Genomic DNA, 23,387 nt, shown 5'->3' on the forward strand with positions numbered 1-23,387 from the left:
TTAGACAGTAAAGAGCTTTTATAATTATAATACATCAGTGTTCAACACCAATAGGCTTCACAACAACAAACATTCCCAGATGCAGCATCAACCAACGAAGAAGAAGATGAGCCCTCATAAAACGATGCTGCATTCAGGTAACGTGGGAAACTCCGGTTCGACAAATCGTTGTGTCAGCGACTGATCAGAATTCATCTGAAAAACAAACAGTGACAGTAAAAACTGACATAAGCGATATTTCCCACAGCGTATGAATGCACCGTCACACTTCAACAGTTTTCTCCTCTTCCTCCTCCTCCTCTTCCTCCTCCTCCTCCTTCAGTTGGCTTTTGGCAGTCTGTAGACGCCTGCGGAGACCATCAGCTGATGCTCCCTGACCTTCCTCTGCAGGAAGGCCTCCAGCTCGTTGACGTCCATCTCCGTGACGACGGGTCCCGTGGCGACGAACATCCGGAGCATGGAGTGGATGCGGTCCAGCGTCATGGAGTCCAGGTTGGTCAGCATGGCCTGGATGTAGGCCCAGAACAACTGCACACACCAGGACAGTGCAGCTTAGAATATCTGATCTAGTTTTTATTTCATTTGTGTTTTATTGGTTTTATGATTATTTGTGTGATGAGCGTGTGCTGGTTGAACCGACCTGCAGCTTCTCCTCTCTCTGCTCAGACTGCGTGGTGGTGTTGGAGTCTCTCTCCTCGTCGCTGTCGATCAGCATCACGCCCCTCTCCATCTTCTCTTTGGACGAGCCCGTCTCCACCACGTAGTAGCGGCCGCCCGCCTCCTCCCTCAGCACGCCGTGCTGCTGCCACAGAGCCAGCTTCCTGTGCACCAGCTCCTTCGGGGCGCCCAGTTTCCCGCTCAGCTCCTCCAGCGTCCACGAACCTGATGGGACGACCGACAGCCGCCCAGTTATTTTACATCTCTCATCTTATGCATCATTTAAAAAGAAGATCTCTAAGAATAATAATTACATCTATAAATAAGTGTTTTCATAACTTTAAACCAGTTTTAATGATCAAACATTCTGTGAATTTAGTGTAAAGATGAAAAGTTTATGTAACATGTGGCAACAACATTAACCAACGTTACTCCACAGAACATTTATATTATTATACAGCCGGGTGACGAGTTCAAGGCCCAAATTAAAGCTAATCAGGGTTTTTTTTTTAACTCTACAGATCATCAACAGTTTCCAGTTGAAGCAGAGAGACGATGCAGCTGAAGCAGAGTTTACTTTCCTCTGAAATACTTTCAGCAGTCGTCAGACTCGTGGTGTAAACATGGAACCATTAATCAAAGTTACTCCGTGTGCTTCCTGCTGCAGCTGTGATCCAACACTGAAGGCTGGAAAAAGACTGGGACCAAATGAACCCCGTGATTTATTATAAAATATTCTGATTTTAATGACTTATATCCTAAACTCAAATATTCTGCTGAACTTTGCCGGCTGTTGTTTTGTAGAAACTGTTTAGTTTAAGTTTCAGTTTATGTAAAATCGACTCCGTGACACTGACTGACGTTTCTGTGTTTGAACCAGAATCACGTTTATTTACTGTGAAGCAGCTGCAGGATTTCAATGTGTGTGTGTGTGTTCTGGTATTTTGCAGATATGTCGGTGACTCATCTCGCACACAGACAACAGGATGCACATCAAAGTCTGGGAGCTTCCACTGACGCGTCGTCTCTGCTTTAGATGGAAAAACAAACCCGAGACATCAGACTTAAAGATGAAACCGTGTTACTTTTCTCCTGGAAGTGCAGGATGATGGCGGCGTGGATCGGGGAGACGGTGAGGTTGCTGAGCGTTCGGTCCTCCAGCTCCACGTCCAGAGTGACTGAACCCAGATGAGGCTTCCAGCTCAGCGTCCTCATGGCCTGAAACACACACCGACACACGAACCGCCGTCAGAGAAGAAGAACGACAGAGAACTGCTGCGGCGCGTCGTCACGGCACCACAGCTGATAGTTGAGACCGAAAATACAGTTTCAATACAGATCAGTGTAAAAATAGTGAGTGAGAAATAAATGATGAACTCCTGCACACTTACTCCAAAAGCTACAATTCACATTTTAATAAAAACACATTTAGATCTTCGTCAGGTCAAAGTGTTTTTGTGGCTTCGCAGTGAGTGTGTGGGTGTTATTCTCTTTCCGCTGTCTTCTAATAGCTCTGCACCTACGTGATGTGTGTGTAATTACAGAGAGAGAACTCAAAATGTCAGCAAGCATGACCTTATAAGAGCCAGACAGACAGAAAAAAAAAGTGTAACTACAATAAAAAGTAAAAGAACAGTAAAGTTTTTGTAGCGGTGTGTTCAAGGACGGTCAGTTGTTTGTGTGAGATGCAGCGTGTTTGTCAGAAACGTTGCTGTTCTGCTTCCAAATCTGACAGAGCAGCTGCTGTCGTGTCCTTGAACGCACCGACAGTGAAGGTGGAAACTATCTGCAGCAGTTTTCACACATCAACAAACTCTGCAGGTTGATTTTCATGTTGCATTGAAGTGAATTGAAAGAAATGTTCCTTAAACACATGTGAAAGCACCGCCGGTGCAGCCGGGAGTCGAGCAGCACCTTGAGTTTCTCGTAGCGGTGCGTGTAGGCCTCCATGGCCTGGCAGGCCAGCGGCGGCAGCTCCAGCTTCTCCTCCTTCAGCGACGGCCAGAACTCGGAGGACAGGATGATGGCCGACAGGGACAGCGGCGGCTGCTCCTCCTCGCTCAGCCTCGACTCCTCCTCGCGGATGTTACTGTTGATCCTGCGGGAGTCGGCCATGTCCTGTTCGGAGAGGAAGGCGCGGTCAGTGAATCTCTCTCTGCGAGGAGCGCGAGGCAGAGCGTTCGATGTTAAAAACGTACCTTCAGCATGACCTCGCAGTAGTGCATGTGAGACTCCCCGAACCGCAGCTTCAGCAGCTCCACGTTACGGATCTCCCTGGAAACACCACAGTACAGTACTTCAAATACTACAATACCCATGAGCCTCAGCAGCTGAGTTCATATGAAACACTTTGTCTCTACAATCAGGAACAAAATGTTCCAACAAAGCTGCTGCTGCTTTATAATTCATCAATTTATCATTTTTCTAATAAAGTTATTGAAGCTCAACCTCTAACTTCACAACATTAGTTTCCATAATTCCAGTTTTAACTTGTAATAACTGTATATATGTACACATACACAACTTGGTGCTTGTATAAAGTGCTATGCACTATATTTAACCCTTAAACCACCAACTCTTCAATCATAAATCCATCTTGAACTGTCTGATGATGTAAACACGCTATAATGCTGCGTTCATGTCCCATCAGAGTTATCGTATTTACTAGTTTCATGTCAACATCTGATATATCTGACTGGGTAATTAATAATACAAGAAGGAGGCGCCTGAAAACAAAGCAAACGTGGACGCTGTCGCACGTCAGCCGAATGTGATTAAACTCATATTATAAATGGATATTAAATGTCATTTTTAACCCTGCAAACATCTTCTGATGACATAAACGCTCACATGTCATAAACACGTTGATCGTTTCGTCTAATGCTGTTAGAAACACATCAGAATCTGAAGCTGTGTGTCTAATCTGTACTTTTATATATTTATATATAAAGATATAATTCAAGTAGGAGAAATATTTCCAGATGATTTCAGGGTTTATTTTTGAATCTAACTCTCAGATTCACTCCGACTCAACCGGACAATCATCTGCTCTTCATCTTCACAACCAGAGGTCCAAATATATGAAACTACTCTTCTCACTGGGTTGAATGTTTTCATCCTTTAAATCCTTTACAGCAGATTTAAAAACAGCTTGTTAACAGTGTGACTTTGTTTTTCTCTCATATTTCTGTATGTTTATTATTCAGTTAAAGGTCCTGCCATGACTCCCTGCTTGTGTTTCTTGTTGTTTGTGTTTATTTGTTTGATTTTAACTCAAAGCGTTCTGATTGGATGTTTCTTACAGCAAAGCATTCTGGGACTACAGTCTTGTATCTTTGACTTTTTTCAGTGTTTTTCAGCACAGCGTCTCATTTTCACATCACACAGCAACACAACGCTGCTGAAAGCTGCCAGTTCGCTGCTCGGGTGTGTTGTTGCTGCTCGGGTGTGTTTGCTGACGTGGTACCTGGCTGTGTTGTAGTTGAGTTGGTGCAGCAGTCTGTCGGCCAGGATGGCTCTGTACTCGTCTATGAAGATGTCTTTACTGCCGTAGATGCTGACCAGCAGGCTGATGATGTCTGACGAACGACGCTTCGAACCCGTTTTATCTGACAAACGTTAACAACCACACGTCAGACTCTTTAAATGAAGTTTAGCCTTTTTTAAACCATGTAGAAAACTATTTAATACACGTTTCAGGATCACATGTCTGAGCTGCTTCGGTTTCACCAAACAGCAGACAGAGGCAAGTGACTTTAACACGTGATGCGTTCACTGACCGGGGACGGCGTCGGTCGGGTCTGGAGTCCAGTCCTCCGGGTCGTTGCCTTCCTCGTCGCTGTCCTGCATCTCCAGAGTGACCGGGTCTCCTCTGGACAGCTCGGAGGCCAGATCGGTGCAGCCCTCGGCGTCTCCGGTCAGACCGGCAACGATCTGCCTCACCGTGTCCTCCCGAGTCCTGAAACGCACCACTCGACTCTAGCAGCTTCCTTATTTTATCTGATTTACGTGTGTTGTGTTTCTACGTCTAATATTGTATTTTTCGTTCATTTATTTAGTTTTTTTATTGCTGTAAAACTCTTTGTAACCTAAAGCAGTTAAACTTTATATCGAGCAAGATTACAACATTTCCCTCCACATGAACTTATAAATAAATAAATAAATAAGTGTATAATGAACGGACCTGAGGTATTTGCGGATGGGTTGGCAGGCGACCTGCAGGATGACCATGGAGGGGTCCAGCTCTCTGAGGGCCTTGATGGCCGAGATGTAGACGGTGAGGATGTCAGATGTGTGAACACCTGACGGCACAAATAAACAAAGACTTCAAATAAATTTAAATGATTTTAAAATCTTTTCACGGTAGAAATACTGAAGAATATAAACACTAAACCTTCAAATATCTAAAATATCAGCAGAAGACGACATGTCGCATCTTAAGAGATAAAAGGTTGAAACATTGAGGCAACATGTAAAAACTAAGCAGCGTCTGTGTTTGCTGAGGTTTCATGAGGTTTACTGTTGGTGAACGTCAGACTCACCCGGGTGCAGCAGACGACTCTCGAAGGCGGATTTGAGTGACGTGAGGAGCTGCTGCCTCTGATTGGTTCGTTCCAAACAAAACTTCAGATCCTCAATGGCAGCTTTGGATTCTGGGAAATCTGAAAGAAACATGGAAATAAAGACATGATATGAAACTGTGCATATTAATCTATACTTTATAGATCGACTAGAACAGTCTGATCTGGACGACAGATGTAATGATCAGAACTGGGTTCAGTCGGACATCAGCTGAGTTACAGTTAAACTCTGATAAACTAAAGAAATGTTGACGTTTATCTCCAGCTGCAGCAGCTACAGCAAAGTAATGAACAATAACAGATTATTCTCATGTTTATTATTAATTGTAACAGAAATAAGCAGGAAAATAAATAAACTAAATATGATGTTTTGGGAAATCCAATGTACCTATGTAGTTAGCTTAGCTTAGCACAGACACTGGAAACGGGGGGAAACTGTTAGCTTAACTCTGCTGCTTGAGTGCTGACTGGGACCAGAAGGAGAGAACACTGGTTACACTGGTTTTAAAGCTCTTCCTGTTTGTCTGACATGTTGTTAATATATGAAGCAGAACGACTCTGAAGTCTTTTATTTGTTCCAAAGTGCAGCAGAAACACTTTTAGTGAAGCAGCTTTTAGTTTTTATGCTCCGAGATGGTGGAACAGTGTTAAAACTTCATTCGTTGGCTTTTGATCAGGATGTTTTTATGGCTTCCCTGTTTTTAAAAAGGTTTTATTCCTTCTTATCTACTAGATGGGACCATAAAAATCCCCAGAAGCCATCGACAGCGCAGCAGCAGGGTGCAGTTAGCGTAGTGTTTGCCTTCAGCTTGGTGAAACTAACATCGGTACTTAAAAAGGTAGAAGATTCACCAGCGTGGAGGAATGACAGGACAAGTTTGTTCTGTATTATTATCAGTTTGTCTGTAAAGCACTTCTGTATAAGAGCTGCTGTACCGATAAAGTTTGATTCGTTGATTGATCAAAGGTGATAAAATACAGTTTTCTATAACTGTGTAGAAACTCTTCTGTCAAACAGAGAAATGAACTTTAATAACTGAAGTTCTGTTTCCGTCTCACCTCTGATGATGCTGAAGAGCTCTTCGATCCTCATGTTGACGTAGATCCTGCAGAAGAACTGGTGCATGTGGCACCTCCACTGCTTCAGCACGGAGCTGGCAGACTGGCCGGCCTGGATGCTGGGAGTACTGGGAGTGCTGGCAGAAGTGAGAGCGGGTAGCGGAGCGTCTCCGTCCGCCTCGCTGGCGAACACTTTGCTCAGCCAGCCCAGGACCAGCTCCAGCCACTGCTCACACAGAACAAAACGTTTTAAAATGAAGAAACTCACCAGCTGATCCAGAGTTTTCATCCAGACAGATGTTTTACCTCCTGGAACTCCAGCAGGAAGGAGCGCTCGTACTCGCCCCTGCAGTGCTGCTCCATCCGCTGCTCGATGAGCTTGTGGAGGATGGAGGTGACGGCCTCGGAGCTGACCCACTCCAGCAGCTGCAGCTTGGATCTGCCACCGCAGGAAAGATACGAATAGTCAGATGTTTTATAACAGTCTTGATGTGAGGCGGACAACGTGGTGGAGGAGGCTGAAGCTCTCTGAACATACTCACAGTATGTAGCTGAGCTCTTGCAGTTGTTTGAGGGCCTCCTGACACCAGCACTGGTGCGTTGGGACCCCACAGCCGGGACAGACCCCTCCCTCGGGGCCGTCGGTGACCTCGGCCCCGTCCTCAGCCTCCCCCTCCTGGTTTATATACACAGAGAAGGTCCTGCTGTAGAACTCCAGCACTCGCTCCTGGAGAACAGGCGACGGCGAGAAGAGCAGGAGGGCCCTGATGATGGTGAAGGCCCGCTCCTGGAGGCCCCTGGGCCCCGGGCCACGGAGACCGCCGAGGCCCATGTCCTGCCATGTCCCGAGCCTCTCCAAACCAACTAGGAGGAGAGAGAGTAGATGTTACTGTTGATGCTTTCACACAGTACTGAACCGTGAAAAGTGTTTCTGCTACTCGCCTAAGAAGGGTTCCAGTCGCTCCAACAGAGTCCGGAAGGTGGTGAGGAGAACCCAGGCCCTGTCTCGCTCCTCCAGCTCGTTCTCCGGCTGTTTGAGTCCGGACCAGAACTCAGGCACCACGGAGGAGGACAGATGCATCTGCAGAGTCTCCAGCAGCCAGCCGCCCAGCAGCTGGCCCAGACCCTGATCACACAGCAGGGCCAGCGAGTCCGAGAGACTCTGCTCCGACACCGAGCAGCCGGGAGACACCTGAGAACAACACCGAGCCAAAACAAGAGATCAATGATTCTGTTCTGACACACAACAGTATCTTGATCTTTGTCTACAAAAGCTTTAATTGTTAAACCATATGTTCAGACTTCGCTGAGATTCAAAACATTTTTCTATAAATTTTCACGTTAACAAAAATAAGCTAAACTTCTCAAATCTAAGGCTGCAACTAATGATTATTTTCACTATTTTCTTGATTAATTAATCAGACTTCTGGTCTATAAAAGTCAGAAAATAGTGAAAAACACCCGTTATAATTTCTTAGAGCCAAATGCGACGACTTCAAATGTCTTGTTTTGTCTGATCAACAGTCCAGAATCTGAAGATATTCAGTTTACTAACATATAAAAGCTTCATATCCTCGTATTCGCGAAGCTGCAACCAGCAAATGTTGGACATTTTTCTTTTAAAAAAATGACTAAAACAATTAATCAATTATCAAAATTAATCGTTGCAGCTCTGCTCAAATTCATATATGACAGGAGGTGGTTTCAAAGGGGCCCAACGGCTAACTGGTGCCCCATAAAAGGTTCATTTGATCATTTCCAGTGGAAAACTAAAGCCTTCAAAGCCAACAATATTTCACCTACAGGACACTTTACAACACATGCACACACTTTAGAGCTGGTTTTGGACAGTGAACACACATGTTCTTGTTTGTATAAAACAGTTTCAGGGTTGTATGTGAAGCATAATTCCCATCACTAATCCAAACATAATAGACAGTAGCCTCCTTCATCCATGGCTGAAGCTGAAGTGTTGTTATTGACACAAATCTGTTCTGGTCAGATAGCACAAATTATATATTTAGAGAGATTTAAATGAGCATTTTGTTATATTAGTATTTACTGTGGATTTGTGAAAAGTAGAAGAAGCCTCAAAGAGACAGAAAAAGACCAACAGGAGCACAAAGAGAAAAGGAAAAGAGGATGACATGTACCCCGAATAATCCTTCTGATTAATAAACAGTGTTTGATCACCTCCCACCAGGTTAAAACATGACTAAAAGCATCAAAACATTAAATTATTAGATCTTGAAATGGACTTTGGCGACATCGTTTCACTCCGTGTTGTCTGCTGTGTGTTTGAGCTACAGGTGTCCGGTTATAAAGCAAACTCACCAGAGCTGCAGTGACAGTATCCCAAACCTCAGCGACTCCGGGTTGACTTATCGATCCCGACATTTCGACTGAGTCCGATTCCATCACAATTTCCTCCATCTTTTCTAGGCTGTTCAGAAGCTACAAAACTAGCTTGTCTCGATGAAACATTTAAACTTTCAACTGTTTTGTCTCGTGGTAACGTCAAAAAACGTCTACAAGAGCGCGCGCATCATGTCTTAGAAAGGTGTTATTGATGTAAAAAAGGAATATTTTACCATATTTGTTTAATCTTTCAATTATAAATATGAAATAACGTTAAATGCTCCCTGCTTGCTTATCGCGGGTTTACTTCTTCTTCTTCTTCTTTGAGTTTCCGGTGGCAGACTGTATGCTAAAATGCTCAATACTGCCCCCCAACAGTTAATAAAACACACACATATAGATAGTTATAGTTCCTCATTCGAGTTGCTTTATGGTTTTGTGATTAACGTTTTTACCTGAAGTGTTTTTATATTGTGTCTGTTTACCTTTGACGCCTCTGATTTGACTCTGGTGGAGAGTTAACGGTTAACTTTTAACCGCCCTTCAGTGGTCACAGTGAGGAACTGCAACACCGTTTTAATAAAACACAACATTGATATTAATATAAAATAGTAATAATTAATTATCACATACAGAATGTAAATTTCTTGTTTTGTTGAAAGACCAGTTGATTACCCAACAAAATCAATTAAAAACTGAGTTTCAAATAGATAAAATATTAGTCATAGAAAATGTACAGATGCATACTGTTATCATCAGTGTTTATTAGTGACTCATAATCATTGAGGTTTTGGGATAGTCAGCCTGGCTTGGCTCGAAACATCCTAATGGTCTACTTGGTCGTTTGTTCATGGATAAGATAATAACTTTTGTGGACTTCAGGGTTCTGACACTAATGCAAATTAGTATCAGTAAGGCAGAGGTTAAATGTGTAATCTGGGAGTAAAAAAACAACCAAATGTGGCAAGAAAGGTGGTGTACAGAGTGGCAAGGGAGACATCTATATCAAATTCAAAAAGGTGTTGATGTTACTAGGATGGGTAATGGACACACACAGAGAGGAAAATCTGTTGATAAGGTTAAGGTTGGGGCACTGTGCACTAAATAAAACACTGAAAATGGTAGGAAAACACCAACCAGGCTTGTGTGTGGGATGTCAGGAAGAGGAGTCAGTGGAGCATGTAGTTCTGAGTTGTAGGAGGTATGAAACACAGAGAGAGATGATGATGAGGAATAATCTGAGGGAATTAGAGGTGCAGATATTCACATTAAAAGGATTACTAAGCATGGATGAGAGAGCACAAGTCAGGGTACTGTTAGGGTGGCTGACACACATGGAGATTTTAGGACTAGGTTGTAAAGCATGGAGGATAAAATGTAACTTATAACCTCAATTTATAACTTATAACTTAGTGTGTGTGTGTGTGTGTGTGTGTGTGTGTGTGTGTGTGTGTGTGTGTGTGTGCGTGTGTGTGTGTGTGTGTGTGTGTTTTGTTATTGTTTTTGAAGCAATATACATTGTAAATCTGTTGTTTGATTCACACTCCGGAGCAGAAGGTAGCGGTAATGCACGAATAAACTAAACTGGCTGCCGACCGCCGCAATACAGGAAGGAGAAGAAGAAGAAGAAGAAGAAGAAGAAGAAGAAGAAGAAGAAGAAGAAGAAGAAGAAGAAGAAGAAGAAGCTAACAAAAACGTTTTTAAAAGAAACTGATTTAGCTAAAAAAAATTAAAAAAAATAAAAAATAAAAAAAAGATCCGGAGTTTTTTTTTTCATTTCTTGCATAGTCTCTTGTTTTACACTCCAGTCCGGCTGGTGGCGGTAATGCGCCTCTAAGCCTGTTTGCCAACCGTCAATAACCACTAAAGAAGAAGAAGGAGCAGCTAACAGAAATATCATCATGGCAGCGGAGAGCGAGTGAGTTTGTTGACAGCATGTCTGATTTCTTCTCTTAAAATTTAATGACACCCACCGTGTTGTAACCACAGCTGATCCCTCCAGAGACAGAGACTGAGCTCTGATTTCAATCTGACGGGATGTCGCAGCTGTGATGCAGCTAATTAGCATCACAACACCGCAGCTAAGACGAGCTAACGTTAGCTAGATGTGTGTTTAGAAAGCAGCACAGCAAGAAGACACCTTCACTAATGTTATATTCTTTTTCCTCCGCAGTGTGTTGTCTGAAATCGAGGTGCTGCAGTCAATCTACCTGGATGAGCTGCTGGTCACCAGGAGGGAGGACAGGTGAGGTTCGACAGCTGAAATATCAGCACTTTGCTTCATTAGCTTCGGCTTTAAATTATGATTTTGTAGAGTTAAAGGTTCACAGTTTGTCAAGTGTGTCTTAAAACAACAGTCAGGAGCCCAAATGAACAGTGAAACCTGTTTTTCTTGCTGTAATCATTCCTCCTGTTCATACTGACCATTAGAAGATCCCTTCATAATGACCTTACAATGGAAGTGATGGAGGACAAAATCCACAGTCCTCCTTCTGTGTAAAAATGTATTTCAAAGTTTATCTGAAGCTAATATGAAGCTTCAGCGTCCAAATGAGTCAAATCAAGTAGATATCTTTCAACGTTACAGTCTTTTTAGTGCCAAAGTTCCTCTTTTTGTTACTATACTTCCACCTGCAGCTCAACAGGGAAACACTGTCCGAGGAAACACAAAGAGGGAATTTGATGCTAAAAAGACTGTAAATGTGTCAGATATCCACTTGATATGACTAACTCAGACTGCTGAAGCTGAATAGAAGCTTCACACAGACTTTTAAATGACAAAACTATGGATTTTATCCTCCATCACTTCCATTGAAAGCACATTTGAAGGATCTTTTAATATCCAGTATGAACAGGAGGAATGTCTAGTGTTTGTCAGGTCACATTTCTGTAAAGTTAAATTCCAGCTTTCAACATAATTTAAGCTTTTCGATGAGGATAATTCTTTATTGGCATTTAATAATTAGACTTTTCTTGCTAACAGATGAATATATAATATTCAAATACTAAGTAATGAATAATAATAAGTCATTTTTTTCAAATGCTTTTAGGGCTGCAACTAACAATTACGTTCATAATCGATTAATCTGCTGAATATTTTCTTGTTTAATTAATTGTTTGGGAATGAAAAATGCCTCACAATTATTCAAAAGTGAATAATTACTCTTTTTGTCCAAAACTCAAAGATATTCACTTTCTCATCACATAAGACAAACAAAATCAGCTGATCTTTAGAAAGCTGGATGTTTGGCATTAATGGATAAAACATGACTTAAACTATTAATAAATGATCAATCATTGCGGATTATTTTGACTGTATGTACAAATCTTTTCATCTAATGAATCTTTTCAGTTAATTATCAGTAATTTGTAAATGTCGCGTTTTTACGTTCTCAGATGTTTGAGTGTTTAAAGCTTCAGTGTCGTTAAAGCTGCTGGTGTGTTTGTGTCCTCCAGAGACTGGGAGGTGAGCCTGGTCCTGTATCCCTCCACAGCCGAGGACTCCGTCTCCCAGTTCGTCCGGCTCACGCTGACTTTGACCCTCGATCAGCAGGTACGCCGCCCTCCGACCTCGCTCTGATTAAAACACAGAAACACGACAGAAACACTGTGACAAAAAGTATTAATGCTATGAAATGAAAGATACAAACGTCACATTGTGGTTTATTTACAATTATCAATCATCATTTTTATTCCACGACTCACAACATTAATGTTTCTGAACATAATTAATGTCTTTTCCTCTTCTTGTATCTTCAGTATCCTTCGTCTTCTCCGGCCATCTCCATTCACAACCCGCGAGGGCTTTCTGATGACAAGCTCAGCAGGTGATCAACTGATTAGACTCGATTCTCTCATGTGTCTCATTTTATAAATATCACTACTTCTATATACTTATATAATATTTAATAATAATCACTTTCAACCTCTTTCTCTTAGTGTTCAGAAGTGTCTGCAGCTGGAGGCTCAGTCCTGTCTGGGTTCACCAGTGTTGTATCAGCTCATTGAGGTCACTTATATAATGTTTATCATTTATTTATATTTACATTTTAATGCATAAACTCAACAATAAAACACAAACCATTTACAAACAAGGATACAGTATAAGTAGATGATATGATCATTAATACTGTTAGTCTCCTGATATCTTCTTATATTTCTGTCTTCCTTCTTTTTTTTTCTCCGACAGAAAGCAAAAGAAATCCTGACTGAAAGTAATATTCCTCATGGAAACTGTGTCATTTGTCTCTACGGGTTTAAGGTACGCTGCTGAGTCCAAATGTGTCTCTTAAAATAATCAACACATTTCCCATCAGTCACATTATGAAGTCTTTCTTCTCTCACCTCCATGAAGGGGAGAAACATGTTGGATATTATTATTATTATTATTATTATTATTATTATTATTATTATTCTCCTGTTAACTTTTCACTCCTCAACATCTACGACCAGACTCTCTGAGATGTTTCTAGCATCATGTTCTCTGTAAGAGTCCTGAGCTGCAACTATTAATTGATTAGTTGCCAACTATTTTGACATTTGATTAATCTTTTTGAGTCTTTTTTTTTTTTTTAGAAGAAAAACATATAAAAATTTTCAGTTTCTTTCGTCTCTATGACAGTAAACTGAACATATTTGTGTTGTGGATAAAATAAGACATTTGAGGATGATCATCTAGGATTTTGGGAAACTGATCAACGTTTTATAGACCAAACAACTAATTGATTAATTGAGAAAACAATCGACTGATTAATTGATAATGAAAGCACTAAAATAGTCTAACTCAGCAGTTTTCCAGACTCTGGCTGACACAACTACAAACAGGAAATAATAAGGATAAATAGGAAGCAAACAACTTCATAAAGTGATAATATGAAGTTGTTGTGATTGAAACTTGTTCTGCTGCCCCCTAGTGGCCAAAAACATCCACTAACGCTGCTTCAAACAGCAGTAATGTTGCATCTGTGATCAGCTGAAACTGCGATGGGATCCGTGTGTGCTGCATGTTTCTCCAGGAGGGAGAGACGTTCACTAAGACCAGCTGCTACCACTACTTCCACTCCCACTGCCTCGGCCGCTACGTCCGCCACTCTGAGAGGGAGCTCCGCCAGAGGGAGAAGGAGTTAGAGGAGGACAAGACCAGAGAGAGAGACGACCACCAGGTCTGATATCAGCAGCTCTGTTCATATTTCAACAAAGCTGTTTTAAATACTCACGTCGTCTCTCGTAACAGGAGCTGACTGTGGTGTGTCCGGTGTGTCGGGAACCTCTGAGCTACGACGTAGATCAGCTCCTGTGCTCTCCTGCTCCCCAGCTGCCCGAGGTAAGACCAGCACCTGATGAACAGTTTCACCTGGAGGTCTGTTAGTGGCCGTTCTGGAGCTGAAAGCTGCTCCCAGAGTTCAAGAAGGAACTTCATAGTTTGACATTAACAGACTTTGTGGTTTTCACTCAGCTGGATGAAGCAGCCATCGGTTCAGATTTTCAACGTAAGTGGTTTGAACTTCAGAAGCTTTTGGAAAGACAGCGGCGTAAAGGTGGGATCATCGACCCGGAGGCGGAATCTAATCGTTTTCTGATCCATATCAATGAGGTGAGCATGAATCAATAATTATATGACTACATTCATGTATATCTGCTGCCTGAAGATGTTAAACAAGGTGTCAACATCTTCAGACTCCATCAGCTCCTGAAAACGGAAACTTGGTGGACGCAGACGTCTCTCCCGGCTCTCCGCTACCTTCCGCTTCTAACGTCTCCTCCGATGAAACCGGCGTCCGAGCGGAGCCGTTGGTTCCCGGACCGTCACACTGCAGAGGCATTCAGAGCCAGAGGCGTCAGAGCCAGGCGAGGGGGCAGAGGAGAGGGGGCAGAGGGTCCTCCAGACCGCAACACTGGAGGGCCGCCCCGATCACAGAACACCTGGACAAACTCTCTCTGTCCTCAGACTGCTCTGACGGACCGATGAGAGGCAAACCTCAGGGTGACTACGGCCAACAGACGCAAGGAGACACAGAACCGTGTCGGAATAAGACGGGGAAGGAAGTCTACGCGCAACAAGAGACGCAGCTTTCTCCAGACGAACAAAGTCTGGAAACCGAATGCCTAAAAGATGTCGCAGGCGGTCACGGTCATCGCGGGAGGAGAAGGGGCCCTTATCGATCCGGCCCGCACACCGGGGCCCCCGGACCCGCACGCTACCACTGGGACGGCCGAGCCTCCAGAAGCAGGGGAGGGGCCAATAACCTGTGCGGCAGAGGAGGCGGGCCCCGCCGGGGTCACGGCAGGGGCTACCAACAGAGAGCAGTGGAGAGGGAGAGGGGGAGAGAGGAGGTGCTATGACAAAGGGCGACAGGAGGGAACAAACGAACGTGTGCCTCCATCATCGGTTTGCGTAGATTACAGCCCTGCAGCAGAAACGACCGCCACTCTGGTGTCTCCCGTACTCTCCCGCCGTTCTCCTGGTCTCTGATATGCACTTTCACGCACACTAATCTCAGATACAGATGGTTGTTGTTTTTTGTTCTGATGCAATATGACTTGAAAGAACTACAAATTAAAAATGTCTCCGGATGTCAGTGTCACGGTGTGTTTGTGTTTCCTGTGATTTTATTTTATTATTGCAGCTTTAATATCTTTTTTTTTTTTAAGCATGTGTTGTAATTTACAGCTGCAACCATTAATCAGCAACAATCTTGATAACTGATTTATCTTTTCACTAATTTTTTTAAAGCAAAAATGCTGCAAATTTGCTGTTTTTAACGTCTCAAATATGAAGATTTTAATGTTCTTTTTCATACATGATGGTAAACAGTATCTTTGTGTTTTGGACTGTTTGACATCTGAAGACGTCTTCTTTTTGTTTCAGGCGTTTTTCACTTTTTCCTGAAATTAAGACCAAATGATTAAGAGAGAAAATAATTGGCTGATTAATTGATAAAGAAAACAATTGTTAGTTGCAGCCCTGTTGATGCTACATATGATGCAACTGAAATTTTATAGGGAATGTTAGCTGGCAATACAGCAGATAAACACTACAGTAGACAAACACTGCCTGGTAAGAACCTGACTCTTCTTTTCAAGGATGCCACCAAATATCACCAGCAAGCTCTAACGTTTGCTGATTTTAATGACAGAGAGCTGACAGGCTGAAACATCCACATGTTTGTTTTCTACCCAGACTGTCCTTTAAACAAAGTTGGATCAGTAGCTGAGAGAAACAGGCAACTAGAGGTTCACCATCAAAAAATAAATAAATTAAAAATTTGTCAACGAAATGAGACTCGTATGCACCAAAAAGCATGAAGTAAACTGTAATTACAGGTGCCTGAAGGTTACATATGTGGGGTTTTTTGTTATTCGTTTAACATCTTAACAATAAAAAAAATATAGATTGTATAAATGTGACAAAATAAAGAGTAAAAAACCAAACACTGCACATTTATATTAAATAAAAGGCAGGTTTATTTTAACTTTACATAATCTTGAGGTTCTATCTGGTCAGGGGTCCTGAAAGTGTTAAAACCTTTATTATTTCAGTTGATCTTGTGCTTATATGGCACATATCGTTAAATAAAGTTGTGCTTACCACAAACTGAATACTAATTTCTAATAAATACAGTCACAACTGAATGCACAGAGAGAGGGAGAGACAGGAATCAGAGCAGCATTGAATTACAATTGTCTACTTGGCAGCAAATTTGACAAATCAAAGTTTATTGTAAAGAAGATAAAGCAAATGTTATGTGCTATTTTTCTTTATTGGGTTTAATATTCATTATTTATTTATTTATTTAGATAGATAGATAGATAGATAGATAGATAGATAGATAGATAGATAGATAGAGTATTAATCCCAGAGGGAAATAAAAGTGTTATAGCAGCCATTTGACATAAATCAAAATAAAACAATGAGGTAGGTAAAAAACAAATACAATTAAAGGCTAAATTATATAATATAATAACTAAATTGATTAACTTTAATATAAAAAATAAATAGAATAACCAAAACTAGAATAGAAAGTAGAAATATACCCATAACTATAATATACTTCTTGCAAGTTTACAGTTTATTTTATTAGTTGCTGGTTTTGGCGCTAAGACTCATGGGATATGTAGTCTTCGCTGCTCCAGAGGCGGAACCTAAACGCACCACCGACGCCATCTTGGCAGTTTGTTGTTGAGGTTGAGGACCAGCCCCTCGCTGTAATCTGCGCAGGGTCGCAGGGGCGTGCGGTTGTCTTCAAAACGACTGAGACCATGACTGGCGGGACCGAGTTCCACAAGAGCTACAACAACAACAACAACAACAGCAAGGACTCCGAGTCCGGGATGGACGTAGACATGGATTCGAGTCATATGGAAAGCGAGCGGGGAGATCTGGACGGTAGTATCCCGGCTGCGTGCTCCTCTAACGGCAGCGGCGGGGAGGAAGACGAGACGGAGGCCATTGGACGCGCCAGAGAAGCCGGGGGCTGTAGTAGTCAGCACACCCCGGACCGAGGAGGGGTGCTCGGCTGCGGCAGGGAGCAAGAGGTGTCGGTAGAAATCGGAGAGACGTATTTATGTCAACGGGCCGACAAGACATGGCGTGAGTTAAGACTCAGTTCTGCGTGTTTCACCCCTGTTTCAGTTCTCTTTTGTTTTGGGGAGAACTTTACACCAAACTCCATTAAAATTTACGCCTAATTAATTCTATTGTAAGTGGCGGTTAAACCCAACGATTCATTCAACTATTTTAACGTGCGAAAGATCTTTTGGACTTTCTGGAAAATTCGGCGTTTATCATAAAACCATAACAGTGCTAACAACAGGCTAGCTCACTGTGAAAAGTTGATATTTTACTGCAGTAAACAGGCTAAAGTTGCAGTTTGGAAGATTATACTATTCCCGAATTTAAAGCATGCTTCAACACATGTTGAGCAACATTTCTTCAGCCGAATAACAGTAAGTATGTTTGCTAATAAGCGACGAGGTTTTAAAGTGGCAGAAATCTTAAATGGAGTTTGGTGCATTCATTGCACTAATTACTGGTGAAAACTCTCATTAACTGATGGATCTTGCTCTCTTTTTCAGACACAGCAGAGGTTATTCAGTCCAGACTGAATGAGCAGGAGGGCAGAGAGGAGTTTTATGTTCATTATGTAGGATGTAAGTGTTTGTTATACTCACGACTGCAATGCACACAATTAAATCTTATATATTTACATAATCAGAGTTGATATCCTGTGTTTCTTCTCCATCATCCCTGCTCCACCCTCATTCCTCTTCCCTTTATATCCGTCTTAAATCCCTCATACTGTCTCTGTCCCCCCTCTCTCTTTACTCACTCGCTCTGCATTCATCTTCATCTCCTTTTCTTCGGCCTGCAGTCAACAGACGGTTGGATGAGTGGGTGGGTAAGGCCCGTCTGGCGCTCACCAAGACGGTGAAGGATGCGGTGAGGAAGAGCACAGAGATCGGAGGCGTCGGCGACCTGGGTGAACAGCCTGAGAGGAAGATCACCCGCAACCAGAAGCGCAAACATGACGAGATCAATCACGTGCAGAAGGTTGAGACATTGTTTATAACTCAGTAGTGTGTGTGGTGTCACTCCCTGTACTGGTTGGTGTTTATCTAACAGACTTTTTATTTGCAGACGTATGCAGAGATGGACCCGACAACAGCTGCCCTGGAGAAGGAACATGAGGCGGTAAGACGGCGCGTTTGTCGGTTTCTTTTAAAGATACAAAAGACGAAAACAAATATAACCTTGAATTCATCATTTAGTTCAGTTGGCTCATGTATTCGTGTGATTAAAAACCATCTTCCACATCTCTCCCTCAGATCACAAAAGTAAAATACGTGGATAAGATCCAGATAGGAAACTTTGAGATCGATGCCTGGTACTTCTCGCCGTTTCCTGAGGACTATGGCAAGCAGCCCAAGCTGTGGATCTGCGAGTACTGTCTCAAATACATGAAGTACGAGAAAACCTTCAGGCATCACCTGGTCAGTCCAGCTTTCACTTCATTCTGAGGACGTAGGGAAGTCGTAGACACAGTTTGTGCCTCTCGTGGAATCAGGAAGAAGTTTAGTCTTTGCCGTCTTTGTCTGAGCTTGTGATTTGTGTTAAAATGCTACTTCAGTGTAGACAAAGAAGATATTTTCTCTAGTGGACATCAGAGGCTCAGACTGGGTCCAGTAACAAAGCCACATGTTACATATATCAGCCTTCAGAGCAAAATAATATGGTTTATGTTCACATGGCAACTAAGATCCTGTTTACACTTGGTTTTAAAATGCGGATCACAAGTGTAAATGACCAACAAGACTCGTTGTGATCCGATCACTCAAACCACTTGCTGATGCATCCTGATGCGTCTCTGACAAGGACGTAACAGGAAAATACATCATCAACACAGGACGTGGTGGTTGTTTCGGTGACAGAGTGTCTTAGCTAGTGATGTTAGTAACTGTGCGCAGGGCCCTTTAAGTGATATAGGCAGGAACGAAATCTGAACACGAGCGGTCAGCTGGTCACCATGGAGACGCGTGAAAGGAACGGCGACGTGTCTCGGCTGTCCCAACACATTTTAAAACCAGGTGTAAACAGCCTCTAAAAGTCCCAAAAACTGTTTAATCGTATTGTTATTATTGCTTCTGTCTTATTGTCCACCTGTGAAACACAAAGTGATGTTTGTTCAAGAGGTTTGACCTCTGATGACCTTTGTCTCTCCAGTCACACTGTCAGTGGAAGCAGCCTCCAGGCAAAGAGATCTACAGAAGAAGCAACATCTCCGTGTATGAAGTGGACGGTCGGGACCACAAGGTGAACAAACCTGAAGATGTTTAATGTTAAATAATAAAGATTCGTTCAGTCAGTTCTGTAAAGAGAGACATTAAACTGTGACGATCTCGTAGTGACCAACTGACGTTCTGTCTGCAGATCTACTGTCAGAATCTCTGTCTACTAGCGAAGCTGTTTCTCGACCACAAGACGCTTTATTTTGACGTGGAGCCCTTCATCTTCTACATCCTCACTGAAGTCAACAAACACGGGGCGCACATCGTCGGCTACTTCTCCAAAGTAAGTCTCGGCATCGACGGCTGCGACTCGAGAGGTTCGGTGTTTTGATTTTGAGGCGAGAAGATTGAAAAATATTTGCAGAATCAATCTCGGACTCACCAGTGTTTGATTCTCTCAATGAACCTACAGAGAATTATCAGTGACTCTGCAGCTCCTCTCGGCTTTTACGGAGCTTTATAGTGAGTTTCAGCTCAAAAAAAGCTGTAAAAAGCCAACTGTACACTACCTGCTCAGCACCAAACAGACACAGTTAGCTGTAGACTAGCTGGTGAACATAGTGGAGCATTTAGCAGCTAAAGAGCCAGATATTTCCCTCAGGAGTTGGTGGAGAACAAAAACAGAGCTAAAAGAGAGTGAATACTGGACTTACATTCACCAGGTGGACAGAAACACGACTCCACATGAATGATAATGTTGCTCCGTAACTGCTGGATGTGGAAATAAACAACTGTTTGTTGATTGTTTACATCCATATGTTCATCGACTCATTACTGCCACCAGCTGTCTAATCAGTGAAATGTCGTGTTGCTTAAAAAAGATGCAAGATGATCTTCAAACACAGCTCCATAGTGTCAGTAGTGTTTGAATAATTTCAACATGTTACATTTTAATTGCATAAATCATCCTTTACATGTGCGAGCAGTTCACTGATGCTGTAGTTTAATTCAGCAGCATTTAACAGTATTTAACTGAAACCACAACCACTGCTGCTCTGAACTGTTGTTGTTGTTGAACTGTTTGGTTTTGTTTTGCAGGAGAAAGAGTCTCCGGATGGGAATAACGTGGCGTGTATTCTCACGCTGCCGCCGTACCAGCGCAGAGGTTACGGAAAGTTCCTCATAGCGTTCAGTAAGTGAGAGAATGACAGGAGTCTCTGAGCCACAGCTAGTGAATACTAATTAATACTAATGAATAATAATGATACTAACGATGCTCTTTAGAGCTGCAAAGATTAGTCAGTTGATAAATTGAATAGAATTAAAAAAAATTAGCTGTTTTCATATTCATAATTATTCATAATTATGCTTTTAATTTGACATGATGATAAACTGAATAATTTTGGGTTATTGACTGTTAGACTAAACATGATTGGATGAGAGAAATTATAAACTATAACAAATATTTTTCACTGTTTTCTGACATTTCATAGACAAAAACATCATAATAATAATAATAATAATAATAATAATAATAATTGGTAGATTAACCAGGGTCTCATATTATTTCATTTTGTGGTTTCGATCAGAACAGTTTGATATTTTCCACTTCGTTAAGTCGACGAGTTCAGAGAGCTTCTCCTCACTCAACAGTTTTTTTGCATAAATGTGTGTTTTTTTTTACCTGCACAGAAATGTGAAACATGAATGTGTGTGTGTGTGACAGATAGTAAACCGTGTGTGTTTGTGTGTGTTTGTGAAGGTTACGAGCTGTCGAAGCTGGAGAGCGCCGTCGGTTCTCCAGAGAAGCCCCTGTCTGATCTGGGGAAGCTGAGTTACAGAAGCTACTGGTCCTGGGTCCTGCTGGAGATCCTCAGAGACTTCAGAGGAACGTTGTCCATCAAAGACCTCAGGTAGACACATGATAACCCATTACATCATCATCATCATCATCATCAGACGCCAGCCGCCCTCCTCTTCTCTTTTCAACCACCTTCATCCTGTCAGACTGTGATGCTGATGTCAGCACCTCCTCCTCTTCCTGTTTGTCTCCAGTCAGATGACCAGCATCACACAGAGTGACATCATCAGCACGCTGCAGTCGCTCAACATGGTGAAATACTGGAAAGGTCAGCATGTGATCTGTGTGACGCCCAAACTGGTGGAGGAGCATCTGAAGAGCGCCCAGTATAAGAAACCACCAATCACAGGTGAGTGCAGGCGTTTAATAAGCAGCTATTATATATATAGATAGATAGATATAGATAGATAGATAGTAACACAGTCTGATGTGTTGGTCGTACTGATGACTCTGCAGCTCCTTTATAGTGAGTTTCGGCTCGTTCAGTGTTTCCTCTGCGTGCTAAGCGATGAACGCTGCTGCTAAAATGTCACATTGTGCACGACAAATGCAAACCAGGCGCACATCTTCCTCCGCTTTGCGTCGTTGACTGGAGTTACTGGTGAGCAAATGGGAACCAGACTTCTTAGACAAAGACAGTAGAGTCAGAACATGAGGACCAGAAATGACTTCCTGTTTGTGTCTGAGCATCAACAGAAACAAACAGTGAACTCTGAATGCTTGAAGTGTAGAGAGACAGTTATTATGTTCTATGTTTTGTTATCCAGTATTTTATGGTTTTTATTATCTATGTGCAATAAATATAATGTACGTTTTCTGTGTTGAGGCATTTCATTCTTTGATATTTATTACAACTACAGATATCAACCCTTGTGCTGTCAGAAGCTCCTGTAAATTAACTCACACATGACTCTATGAATATAAATATCTAGTTTTAAGTTATTTTACTGGTCCTGGTGTTTTTGGACTCTGTGCAAACACATCAGCATCGCTGCTGTCATTGTTTACTGTTCTGCTTCTAGGGATGTGCCTGAATACAAATACATTATCCGGCAAAGCACAAATAGTGGGGTTTTTTTAACGAATATTTGTCTCATACAAATATTTTAAAAATTATTTGTTTTCGGGAAGAAAAAAAAACATGTTAAATAGCAGTGCACAGGTCGGTTACATCACTATCTCAGTGTCTCTCCTCTGCTCCGCTGTGACGTCTATCAGCAGGTCTCAGTGAGGGGAGTCACATCCACCTGCTACATGACGCACATTTCCTAATTTGGACATCAGTCCCAGAGTTGGGGGTGTTCCCCAGAGATAAAGCTGAACTACTGACACACACTTCATAAATACTTATTGTAACACTTTAATTTTCTAAAATTAAAAGTGTAATAAAAACAAAAACAGGATTTTTAAACCTCTTTCCACTTCTATTCGAATACAAATACTGAGCTCTCTGCTTCACTCTCAGCGCTCTTGTAGCAGCGTTTTGGGCTGCAGCAGGCAGCTGATCACCACCTGCTCAGTGCAAACACAACGTCTGACGACCAAAACGTTGAGTTATTATAGTGAGTTCGTGTTTTGTGAATCATCTTGTAACTCTGGTTTTTAAAGAAGTCGCAATAGAAGTAAAGTTTACTTGCTTCACGTGATGGACAGTTTGCAGGATTCTTTGGTTTTCTTTTCATCTGGAACATGTTGCACAGCAGCAGTCGTACAGTCGTCCTCTGAGAATCACCTGACTGTGTGTTGATGTGTGTGTGTGTGTATGTGTGTGTGTGTCGTCTCTCGTCTCTTTCGCAGTGGACACCATGTGTTTGAAGTGGGCTCCTCCCAAAAACAAACAAGCCAAGTTGTCCAAGAAGTGAGAAGCGGAGCCACAGACGCCACATCTGTCCCATCAGTCAACCACTCCAGCTGTGTATATACTATTTCCTCCTCAACCAGTAAAATCCTGCTGTTATTAAAACTTGTATGTACATAAATATTAGTATCATCTGTCAGTATTTTCTTAAAATATATATTAAAAAAAAAAAGATGTGTGTCCTGATTCCTTCTTTCATGAGTATCAACTGATTCCAAAAGTCTCTTTTGAAAATTAAAATATTTTAGCTACAAGAAGATAAAAATCTGAAATTTTTAACTGATTCAAA

General features: G+C 42.1%; 3 protein-coding genes across 3 annotated transcripts; 2 read left to right on the top strand and 1 right to left on the bottom strand.

Annotated features, from left to right (window-relative positions):
- anapc2 (anaphase promoting complex subunit 2) lies at window positions 1-8,986 on the bottom strand. The gene is made up of 14 exons (XM_067616194.1): window positions 8,631-8,986; window positions 7,239-7,488; window positions 6,839-7,160; window positions 6,603-6,735; window positions 6,297-6,522; window positions 5,199-5,318; window positions 4,841-4,958; window positions 4,437-4,615; window positions 4,124-4,265; window positions 2,856-2,931; window positions 2,572-2,775; window positions 1,743-1,875; window positions 641-882; window positions 1-528 (listed from the first exon to the last, which is right to left on the bottom strand). Exons 1-14 carry the CDS (start codon window positions 8,727-8,729, stop codon window positions 319-321), a joined length of 2,454 nt encoding a protein of 817 aa, XP_067472295.1. The 5' UTR covers window positions 8,730-8,986; the 3' UTR covers window positions 1-318.
- Window positions 8,987-10,440: 1,454 nt separating this feature from the next.
- rnf25 (ring finger protein 25) lies at window positions 10,441-15,227 on the top strand. The gene is made up of 10 exons (XM_067616199.1): window positions 10,441-10,572; window positions 10,828-10,899; window positions 12,111-12,207; window positions 12,414-12,481; window positions 12,594-12,663; window positions 12,844-12,915; window positions 13,670-13,816; window positions 13,888-13,977; window positions 14,110-14,247; window positions 14,331-15,227. The coding sequence occupies exons 1-10, from the start codon at window positions 10,556-10,558 to the stop codon at window positions 14,994-14,996; spliced, it is 1,437 nt and encodes a 478-aa protein (XP_067472300.1). The 5' UTR covers window positions 10,441-10,555; the 3' UTR covers window positions 14,997-15,227.
- Window positions 15,228-16,816: 1,589 nt separating this feature from the next.
- kat8 (K(lysine) acetyltransferase 8) lies at window positions 16,817-23,284 on the top strand. The gene is made up of 11 exons (XM_067616197.1): window positions 16,817-17,244; window positions 17,730-17,804; window positions 18,026-18,204; window positions 18,292-18,345; window positions 18,480-18,644; window positions 19,375-19,464; window positions 19,582-19,722; window positions 20,478-20,571; window positions 21,142-21,292; window positions 21,435-21,589; window positions 23,038-23,284. The coding sequence occupies exons 1-11, from the start codon at window positions 16,914-16,916 to the stop codon at window positions 23,100-23,102; spliced, it is 1,500 nt and encodes a 499-aa protein (XP_067472298.1). The 5' UTR covers window positions 16,817-16,913; the 3' UTR covers window positions 23,103-23,284.
- Window positions 23,285-23,387: the final 103 nt, after the last annotated feature.

The sequence above is a fragment of the Thunnus thynnus genome, chromosome 17 (genome assembly GCF_963924715.1).
Source record: "Thunnus thynnus chromosome 17, fThuThy2.1, whole genome shotgun sequence".
Taxonomy (NCBI): Eukaryota; Metazoa; Chordata; class Actinopteri; order Scombriformes; family Scombridae; genus Thunnus; species Thunnus thynnus.

Coding starts and splice junctions, on each gene's coding strand:
- kat8 (XM_067616197.1), top strand. CDS start 16,914: ATGACTGGCGGGACCGAGTTCCACAAGAGCTACAACAACAACAACAAC. Junction 21,293..21,434: donor TTGTCCATCAAAGACCTCAG/GTAGACACATGA, acceptor GTTTGTCTCCAG/TCAGATGACCAGCATCACAC. Junction 21,590..23,037: donor TAAGAAACCACCAATCACAG/GTGAGTGCAGGC, acceptor TCTCTTTCGCAG/TGGACACCATGTGTTTGAAG.
- anapc2 (XM_067616194.1), bottom strand. CDS start 8,729: ATGGAGGAAATTGTGATGGAATCGGACTCAGTCGAAATGTCGGGATCG. Junction 6,736..6,838: donor CAAGAGCTCAGCTACATACT/GTGAGTATGTTC, acceptor CTGCGGTGGCAG/ATCCAAGCTGCAGCTGCTGG. Junction 4,616..4,840: donor CCCATCCGCAAATACCTCAG/GTCCGTTCATTA, acceptor GGTGCGTTTCAG/GACTCGGGAGGACACGGTGA.
- rnf25 (XM_067616199.1), top strand. Junction 10,900..12,110: donor GTCACCAGGAGGGAGGACAG/GTGAGGTTCGAC, acceptor TGTGTCCTCCAG/AGACTGGGAGGTGAGCCTGG. Junction 12,664..12,843: donor TGTTGTATCAGCTCATTGAG/GTCACTTATATA, acceptor TTTCTCCGACAG/AAAGCAAAAGAAATCCTGAC.